The sequence below is a fragment of the Amphiura filiformis genome, chromosome 7, assembly GCF_039555335.1.
Source record: "Amphiura filiformis chromosome 7, Afil_fr2py, whole genome shotgun sequence".
NCBI classification, from domain to species: domain Eukaryota; kingdom Metazoa; phylum Echinodermata; class Ophiuroidea; order Amphilepidida; family Amphiuridae; genus Amphiura; species Amphiura filiformis.
The window spans coordinates 71,503,997-71,514,747 of NC_092634.1; the positions used below are offsets into that span (position 1 = coordinate 71,503,997).

The 10,751-nt window shown below is 38.0% G+C and overlaps 1 protein-coding gene across 1 annotated transcript; it reads right to left on the reverse strand.

The window, feature by feature from the left end:
* Positions 1–5,731: 5,731 nt before the first annotated feature.
* LOC140158063 (putative mitogen-activated protein kinase kinase kinase 7-like) lies at positions 5,732–7,747 on the reverse strand. The gene is made up of 3 exons (XM_072181311.1): positions 6,937–7,747; positions 6,459–6,813; positions 5,732–5,765 (listed from the first exon to the last, which is right to left on the reverse strand). Exons 1-3 carry the CDS (start codon positions 7,745–7,747, stop codon positions 5,732–5,734), a joined length of 1,200 nt encoding a protein of 399 aa, XP_072037412.1.
* Between the last annotated feature and the right edge of the window lie 3,004 nt (positions 7,748–10,751).

The following is a 10,751-nucleotide window of genomic DNA, read 5'->3' on the forward strand; positions in this document are numbered from 1 at the left end:
ATCAAACGAAAGAAAATCCCATCTATCATTTAGTGAAACCGCAATTTTTCTAAAGCCATTTATGACACTTTGATAAGGTTGTAAAAAAACTGTACATCTTGATATGACTGGGAAAACAAACAAATTTGTTTTGCACATGTCTTGTAAATATTTTGCGATACATTTTGTCATAAAACAAGCAAAATAATTATGTAAAATCAGCTGTTTTGATTTTGTTATATTTTTCGATGACTATGTTCATGTTCACAGACCATCTGCGAGGGTTAATTTTTTTAGAGCATTGCTATGTGCGCGGTACGTTTGTGCATATAGGGTCTAGTAACCTCACTAACCTGGGGAAATGATGTACACCTGTGTTTATGGTATACCACTCCCGTAGTTATGAGCTGTTATGGGCGCACCATTTGATACTCAGGAGGGGACGTGGAAGGTTTTTAACAAATAAAAAAACTCCCCCACTAGTGAGTGAATGAAATATAAAATTCTATTTAGCTGTGTATCAAATGCTGCGCTCCTTTTTTTGCTATTTATGTCACAAACAAGGGTGTTTTTGAAATTAGCAGGTGCACTTCTCAGAAATGGGTTTGCTGTATGTGTATAATGTACAAATTGCTATCAATCGGTCTTCTTATTCTCTTTGTTTTTTGCTCCTGATTGTAAACAATTAGTGCTTGAACCTTATCCTGTATAATATATATACAATAGTCTTGACAAATTACAGATTCCCAACAAACATAAAACTAAAACCTTTAAAATCCAAAACAATTCTATAACGTGTTGATAACTATAATTATGTAATTGTGATAAAAAGATTAAGAAAACGTGTGCTAAATTGCTTGCACCAGAAAATGTTAGTTTTTAAATATGTAATTTTCTGTTTGTTTTGAAAATGTTATGCATTATTATTAAATTCACATGTAGAACGTTGCATTTCACTCAGTTTTCTACGCGCACGGCATGCATGTCCAGACGGGCCTGATACCCCGCCTGATACCCTCCTTTCATCTTTTCGCTTCCGACTGTCATGCGATATGCGTAGTTTTTGTCCTGGATTGTATTCACCATTTTGCTCTGATCTTTGCCGCGATACGTACCGATGTATGCGCCGCATTTCCGTACATGTATAATGTACGTACATACTGAACTTGTTTACAGTCATCAGCGAAACTTAAAGTTATGGGCGGGGCTAAAACATTGCCGCTGCAATAACAACAAACAAACAAGTTCGTAGCCGACGGGTTCCTGTAGCGTGTACCATGTGTAGGAGTTGTAAATCGGCCCCAATGCGGATTTTTATTTTCAAAATTTTGGGAAATAAGTGTAATTTTACTTTTAATTTATAACTTGTCAACACTCACCAAAATTTTCATCTGATTTTGGCCAAATTTAAAGCAAATTCCCATTTTTAACTGTGATGTACCCCTACATGGTTACTGAGAAATGTATATTATTATTATTATTATTATTATTATTATTATTATTATTATTATTATAATTATTATTATTATTATTATTATTGTTATTGTTATTATTATTATTTTATTATTATCAAATAGTATTATTATTATTGTTACATTTCGATTCCGTACAAATGACTGATTAAATGTACCAAAGACATCACAGAAAATCATACTCCTGTATTCTTTGTATTCTGTTTGTTGTATTTTTATGTAGACCTATCGCAATATCTGGTATATTTTACCTCATCATTATTTACCATGATATTTTACTTTACAAAATACATTATCTGTCAGTTATAATTTGAATCTTCTCTATTCTTGAGATCATGTCAGGTGAGGGGTGACTTCCGGTCAAAAACCAAAAATGAATTTTGTTCATTTCGAAAAGTAAACAGCAAATTGACTTTGCTTTCACATATATATACATTGCTACTATCCAGTAGATTTTTAGATTCGGGATCAAAGGTCATTAAGGGGTAACATGTTGAAAATATTTATGACCCCAAAGGTCAAGGTTAAGCGGTCAAAGGTCAAACTTTAAGACTGGCATTTCCGGCCCCGGCTAGGTCCAGATCTGTAGCCAGATCTAGTTTCTTCTGCTTCTTTCTTTCTTCTGGCAACAAATTTCAAAATGCTTCTTCTCCTACATGTTACATCCTACAATGACGTCACTTGCACATATGCATCGGCTATATCCAGTGTCTATATGATATTCACAAATTTGGGGTCAAAGGTCATTAAGGGGTCATTTCCGGTATAAAACCAAATATCTTCAAAATGCTTCTTCTCCTACATGTTACATCCTACAATGACATCACTTGCACATATGCACCGGCTATACCTAGTGCCTATAAATTATTCACAGAATTTGGGTCAAAAGGTCATTAAGGGGTCATTTCCGGTCTGAAAGCTAAAAATATTCAAAAATCACTGTTTTTACAAATTACATAGCAGAGTGTTGTCATTAGCACACATGCATTGCTACCAACAAGGGTCTTTGGGGTGTCTACAGTTTTGGGGTCAAAGGTCATTAAGGGGTCGCTTCCGGTCAAAAACCAAAAATCATCAAATATGTTTTGTTTTTTTTATCTCAAAACGTAACAAGACCAGAGTTGCATAAACTTCATATATGCATTAGTGTTACCCGATGTGTGCACGATATTTTTATTTTTATGGTCAAAGGTCATTTACACGTCATTTCCGGTTTTAAGCTAAATAACTTCAAGAATTTTTATCTCCATAACTAAGCATAGTAGATTTTTTTATTTAAACTGTAACAATGCATTTTCGCGGTGTATATGAGGTTTTTTTTGTATTGGGGTCAAAGGTCATTAAGGAGGTCAAATCGTCAAATTTGCAAAAAATGTTTAAAATTACGGAAAAGTAGCTGTATCTCAGCCTATGGAAGACGGATAAAGCCCCTACATGCTACAGTGATGCACCATTAATGGTATGAGATGTCCATAAACTTTAAGACTGGCATTTCCGGCTCCGGCTAGGTCCAGATCTGTAACCAGATCTAGTTTGCCCTGTTTTCAAATGCAATGCACCTGTTATCACACTTCCTTATGATTTCTTTGAGATGCTCAGATGGTACCTTTGTCAAGAACTCCTCCAAGGTCAAACCTTCGTAATCAAGGTCACCTTTGTGAGTAAAAAGCAAGACCATGTACCTGTTTAAAAAATGAACATTTTAAAATGTATTTTAGATTACAAGATACTACACTATAGATTATAATAATAAAGTTGGGGTTTAGTTTTACTTTTGATCCCTTAAGGTAACAGTTCTCATGTTTAAAAATACTTTTTATGGGCCATTGGCTATACAAAATGGGTATTGCCACCAATTTTAGCTTCACGTGACCTTGACAAACTGAGATATTGAATATTCTATATTATTTCAAAGGCGGCCATTTTGAAATCCAAGATGGCCGTCAAACGCATACTCGTATATTTTGTATCCATAGATTTTTGAAACCTGCATACTTCAGAACCCCTAAGTACCAATTTCTATGATTTCTGCCACAAGTAAACATCTATCACATATCCGCCTCACTATTAAGCCTTAAAAGATCTAGAATTGAATGGATTTTTTCATATACAGAGGTGCCACTCAGTTTCACTGAAAACATGAGATCGGTCAATGTTTAAAATCATTACTTGTGTAATTCATCACTTTAATTAACAAGGGCGGTGCTCTAACCACCAAGCTGGACCATGGGGCTTAAATCGGCTTGGTGCGGTTCGTTTATGCCATTATATGGTTCTGGTAATGTGCCGAAAGCACCTGGGGGATTTCCCTGGTTGAAGGTGTTATTTGGGTATTTTTTTTGTGTGAAAAATTGGAATACTGTCGATGGGTTGCAAAAACAGCAAAAAGTAGGTATAGAGATAGTCAACATCCGAAAGTCGAGTCTGCGTGGCACCCGGGGGGGGTCACTCCCATTGTGGCTTGTACACCATCCGCGATAATGAAAACGCGTAAAAAGGGTCGTTTTTCGTGGGTAGGCACGATACGCGCGTATCGCGTTTAGGGTGTCAAAAACATGAAAAATTGGAAAAAAGGGTAGCAAAATTGCCATTTCTAAATACGCGGAAATGAAATTTAGGGTATGAAATTTGATGTTAGAAATGAAATCCTTGTTTAGGGTGTTTTTCAAAAGTTGATTATCGCGGATGCCGGTGTACAGGCCACAATGGGAGTGACCCCCGGGCGTGGCACATCCCGGACAAATATTTTCGAAGAACCCCCACGGGCGAAAGCACGTGTTAAACCAAGTAAATTTACTCGCATACTCGCATACTCGCATGACCATAATATGAATAGCTGCTGATGCGTTTGAAGTTTGTTTATCTAACTACCCAGATAATGTGGACAGTGATTCTAAAGGTAAACATGCATTTCATTTGTTCACAGTTTGTTGAACTATCCAAATGAAGATATAATGTGGCCGTACACTAAGAATGAGCCGTAAAGTCGGCAAATTGTATTCTGAATTACAATGTAAAATGTGCGTGAAGGTCGTATTCATAGGTACCTCAATTTGGTGCAACAAGTATCTCATTTACACCGTTTAAACCAATCAATAATCCTATTGCTGAAGAGGATAATAAGCTTCTACCTTATCCACCCCGGTACTGGGGAAGATATGTGGATGACACCATGGTTATCATTCAAATATCGGACCTCGACAGCTTCACCGCGCATTTGAATTCCATCCACGATACCATCAAATTCACGATTGAACACGAACTGGACAATCGCATCGCTATGTTGGACACCCTCATCACCCGAGCACCGAATGGCAAGTTGAGCTTTAGTGTGTACAGAAAAAGTACACACACGGATAAGTACCTGAGTTTTGCCAGCCACCAACCTCTTGAGCACAAAGTCGGGGTGATTCGCACTCTCACTCACAGGGCGGAAACCCTTTCGTCTGATCAAGCAAGTCTAGACAAAGGAAGTCCATTCTATTTATATAGCCACCAACAACCCAGACCTCAACCAAAACAGAGGCCGTCACCACCTTTCCAAAACCTACGGAAGGCTTCTGGAGTCACATAGATCGATATCACAAGATCGATCACGTGACTCCGTCATCAGTACCGCTAACGTCAACCAGCAGTCACAACACTAAAGAAGTGAACTCGGATGAATTACGAACATTTCTGAATGAGTTTTCTTTTCGCTTGTGTGAATTAGTTTAAAAGTTTCAAATAATTAAGCTTCTACCTATTTCTATAAAATCCTTAAATAGCTCTAGTCTTTGTTTTCTTTGGCTAAATCCTGTTCAAGTGGTGGATTAAAAAGCATTGTATTTAATCTAGGTATATATAACCACAATTAACAATAAGAGGACATTCCTGAACCTCGTTGACCGGGGGATGATTTGAAATGACCGCCAATTATGACTGATTGATATTTATTACCAGCAATGTGGAAAAAGAGACACATGTAGAAACGAAAAAAGGTACCATTTTGTTGAAGGAGCAGAATTCAGCAAACCATAACCCGCTTCTGGATATCGTTTAAAGTCAATTTAAAGCTTATGATATATATTTTCTAAACCCGAAATGAAACAAAATTGACCGGGAGCCGACTTTACGGCTGATTCGTAGTGTACGATCACTACATATGGACAGTTCATCGACCTTTAATTTGGACAAAAGAAATACAATGGACAGTGAAAGAAAAGAAAGACAGAAAAGAAAAACAGAAGACTGGATACATTTTAAAGCTACATTCATACATTGTACGGCTTACAACTCTCTCATGTGTCAAAGTCTGAAGACCCCTGACCTACTCTGTAAACATGTAAAAGAGTGAAAAGGTATAAAAGATTGCCTACTGTGATCACTCTAAACATGCTAAATGAGTGAAATGACAATTTTCTTGACATGACTTAGTAAATATCACTCTAGAAAGAAAGAACAAGTACAGGAATTCACATTCTAAAGAGTGACATTTCACACCATTGGGGTGATCTCTCAAGCAATCCATAAAATAGTGAAGTTTCACTCTTTCACATTTAGAGACTAGTCCGGTCAGCGTAATTTCTTCCTACAACCATAATGGGCCGCAACAACTTAAAACAGCACAAATGAGTCATATATATGGATATCTTTATATATGAATATTCATTTATGCAAATCAGTAGAAAATGTAATATGCTAGTCGATCAATATGCAAATATTACGCGTCCGGTCATGGTCTGACAACTTCTGACACAAGTGTTTTCAATCGCCAATCCAAAGTGTGTAATAGATAATCGCGTAAGGAGTGAAATCAAAACTCGACCGCCGGTTGATGTGTGGTTACCGGCATTTGAACCGCGTTCCATTGTTTAGAACAATAGAAACCGGCTCCAACCGGACGGAACCGGCGGTTGACTGCCGGTCGAGTTTTGATTCATCATTAAGGCTCTTCGCGGTTTATGGTAAACTGTTATTCACATTATATACACAAATCAAACGAATTATGATAAGTTAGTAACTCACTTGAATGCATCAGTTCCAAACACCTCCAGTAACAAGTCTATGGTGTGCCGTTCTTCGGGTGTCATGCGTCCGATTCGTTGAACCAGAATGATAGCGTGTGGACCAGGTTGCAGTAGAAGCATGGCTCTTGCCAATTCTCTAATGGTGTCGAGGTTTTTCTTCTCTGTATCGAACAACCCAGGAGTATCCACTATAGACAACGTTTTGTCGAAAACTCTATCAATGCCTAGTTGGCATGAAACTGTAACAGACCGGGCAGAGTGAATTGCTGCATGGAACACGCGCTTCATTAAGATGCTATTGCCAGTGGCACTTTTTCCGGCTCCAGTTCTTCCAAACAACGCCATACGTATTTCTGCAATAGGAGAGAGAAAGAAAGCCAAATAAAAGATTATTCATAAACCTTCCACTCGTTATAAATTACCTAAGGACCTACAATACATAGATTATAAGCTATTATAAATAAACATAGGCCTACCTTCCGTTGTATTACGAAGATCAGAAACCACTGATGCAATGGTAGGTCGTTGTTTAGGATCCGTCTTCCAGCACTGTTGCATGATATGAGATAGATGTCTTGGGCAATCTTGGGGAACATCTGGTTTAGCTCCACCACCGACTTCAAAGACCACTTTGTGCCATTCCCATGTTCGGAATGGTGGTGTCCTGGTGCAGATTTCCAATATCAGCATCCCATATGCGTAGATATCAGCTGGCTTTGAAAAGATAGCTCTTCCTTCCTCATTCCCTACGTGGATTTCTGGTGCCATGTATCTGCACGTCCCTTTTTGAGTAGACGTTGTTTCTGAATGATCTAGTTTGCGAGCAAGTCCGAAGTCACAAAGCTTTAGCAGGTTGCTTTCAAAGAGAAGACAGTTGGACGGCTTTATATCCCTATGCAGATAGTTCTGTTCATGGAGATACTGTATTGCCAATGCCGATTCCGTGGCCCACTTTTGCTTCAACTCATTTGGTAGAGGCTTGGAAGAATCAGATAGATAATCATGCAGTGACCCATTTGGCGCATACTCCATCAGAATAACATGAATTGGTCCTGTTTGGGAAAACCCGATCAATTTGACAATATGTCGGTGCTGAAGCTGACTCATAATTTGAACTTCTGTTTCATCTAGCTTGAATACAGTTTTACCAGCAGCTTCTTTGTAACCTTTGTAAGGGATCTTAAAAGAGACTCGGTTAACTGAGCCAAATGCACCTTCTCCAATGTTTTCATGGAATGTGCAATTTGTGTAATCAATTTTGTCTATATTTGGCAGAGCGGTCGCCATTTTGCAATGTTTCAATCTGAAAGACAAAAACAAAATTGAAAATTTATTATTCCATCAAAATTTCTAATACAGGCACTTACAGTGACTCAAGCTAATATGTTGAATGAACACTTTTCTAATGTTTGTTGCCAATTGCCACCACTCAGATTGGAATCTCTACCTTCCTACTTACCAGCCCTTGCTCCTCCAACAATCCATGTTTGGGAGGTTCAAAATCGGTTAAGCAAACTCAATCTTCCAAGGCTGGCCATCCAGAAGATATTCCTATTAAGATCATTAAGAAATTCTCTTACGAGTTGGCTGACCCCCTAACTAAAATATTCAATGCTGGTCTCCAGGAAGGTGTATTTCCATCTGTTTGGAAAACTACTACAATTATTTCAGTGCCTAAAGTCAAGAAACCGTTGACGGCAAATGAATTGCGCCCAATTGCCTTGACTATAATCTTGGGTAGGGTGTTTGAGTCATTTTTGGCCGAGTGGTTAAGGGATGATTTTATTCCGGTTCTTGACAATAAGCATTATGGCAATGTTAAGGGTACAAGTAGAACTCATTATCTTGTTGACATGTTGCACAAGGTTATCTCTGGTGTTCAAAAAACCATCCACTTATGCTACATTAGTGGCGATAGATTTTACAAAAGCATTTGACCGAGTAAACCATAGTGTTGCTGTTAACAAAATTATCTCTTCTGGATCGAGTCAGACCCTCAATAATCCCTGCGATCAGTAGTTTTTTGACAAACCGTACGCAGTACGTTCAATACAGAGGTCAGCTTTCTAGCCTTAAAACCATCACCTGTGGTGTTCCCCAGGGAACAAAGTTAGGGCCCGGTATATTTACTGTGATGGTTAATGACGCTGCCGAAACTACTTCTGATCGATGGAAATTTGTTGATGATCTCACCTTGGCAGAGATCACTAACACTGAGGCCAAAATAAAATTAAAGCACCAAAAGCTTCAACACCATCTAGATGCTTTAGATGATTGGTGCAAGGTCAACGATATGCTGCCGAAGCCAGCCAAATGTCATGTTTTGCATGTAAATTTTTTGAAAAATCCTGTCCAACTCCCACAACTTTCTCTTGGTGGTGAGGTCCTTCAAGCTGTCGATCACATGAAGTTACTTGGTCTGGAAATTCAAAATAATCTTGGTTGGGACATACAAGTTAAAAACATGATATCTCGTACTAGTAGACGTTTATTCATGCTCTATGTTCTTCGTAAACATGCTGCTCGAGCTGAGGATATGCTGGCCATTTTTCAGACCTATATCCGACCTGAGTTTGGAATATGCTTGTGCAGTTTGGCATCCAGCGCTTACTAAAAACCAAAACCACCAGATCGAAAGGATTCAAAAACGCACTTGCAAAATCATCCTCGGCAATGACTATCAGGACTACGAGTCTGCTCTTCGTGAGCTTAACATCAACATTCTTGCCAACCGTAGGGAAGATCTGGTTGTGAAGTTTGGCCAGCAGGTTCTCAACTCTGAAAGACACCGCCACCTTCTTCCAGAGCAGAGATCTATGAAGTACAATCTCCGTCACAGCAGGATTTTTCCTAAACCTTCTGTAAAACAAACAGGTTTCAGAATTCCACCATTCCGTTCATCATCAGTAAACTCAATTTAGAAAAGTAGTGTAATGCTATGCTGGTATTTAACTCGTCTGCCTGTATCACTGTTTTTCATTTTGTTTTTAAATTGTTGAGTGTATATATTTTTGTATTTTTGATGTGTAAATTGTATTTTGTAAAGCCGGCGCTTTTCAGCCTATGCTGCCTGTCGGCTATTTGTATACCGTGAATTCAAAGGGGGGGTGAACAGGAGCTGACTACAAGGCGACATGATATCTCAGATATAATAACTGGAATTGGATAATTGTAGATGCTTTTATTCCATGATAGGAATGCATTCAAATGACATTATCAATCAAGTTTTAATTATTGTTTTATGCTTTATAATGTCTAAAAGACATAGGATAAATGAGAAGGCAAGGTTACCTTCAACGGGAACCGGTTTTCGCCTGCGCAATATAGCCAGACTCATCAGCCGCACAGTTAAACTGTATCAGGGATAAAGTATATTAAAAGCATATAAACTTCACACAAGTACTCCCCGAGTTTTTTTTTGATATCTTTTATTCACAAGAATTCTTGTAACAATAATTTGTTAAAATAAATTGTAGGGTATAGTTACTTGTTTTCAGCATTATATTTAATAGCCAATGGCTTTCTGAGGATATACCAATCCTTCATGATGATTTGGATTGACATTTTCGAATTTTCATATTGGATATTCTTTATTATCATGATTATCGATATATTTCTTAGAGACTGAGGTTTAAAGGAGCCACTTTCAAGTCATTTGGTAATTATTTATTTTAATTATGGGATATTTGACTTGTATAGACCACTTGGTGTCTGGGATTATGATATACCGTAGAATTCCGTCTAGAAGCATATATGCCTCTAAACGAGGTTTTTTTTAACGAAAGATATGAAAGGCCAATACCCTTCTCATAAACATTGCAATAGATTGGTCCCCGGGGATTGGTCTTACAAATATACATGTTTGTACAGCCTCCTTTATCAGTAATATAGTTGTTCAAACTCCAAATAACGTTTTTGTTGAGAGTGTCTGCCTCTTGTCTCTTGTGTCAAAAAAAACCTCGTTTAGAGGCATGCTTGTAGACGGAATTTTACGGTATTGCAACTCTGTTGTATGAGATTGCTACCCTTTGTCAAATCTTGGTCTTTTTGAAGTGGCTCTAAAAAGAGCCGTTTGTTTTGCATACACTGACTGGTTCCTGTGCAAGTTATTTTTCCACGGATATTTCCGTATACGGCAGATATCATGACTAGACCCACCTGTGGCATGGAACTTAGATCAAACATTGAGATCTTACAATCAGGCCTTATTTCATTAATGAGAACTTGTTAATTCGTGCGGTACAATTTGCATTAGACTCACCGTGTATTACAATACACAGCGGTAATGCCG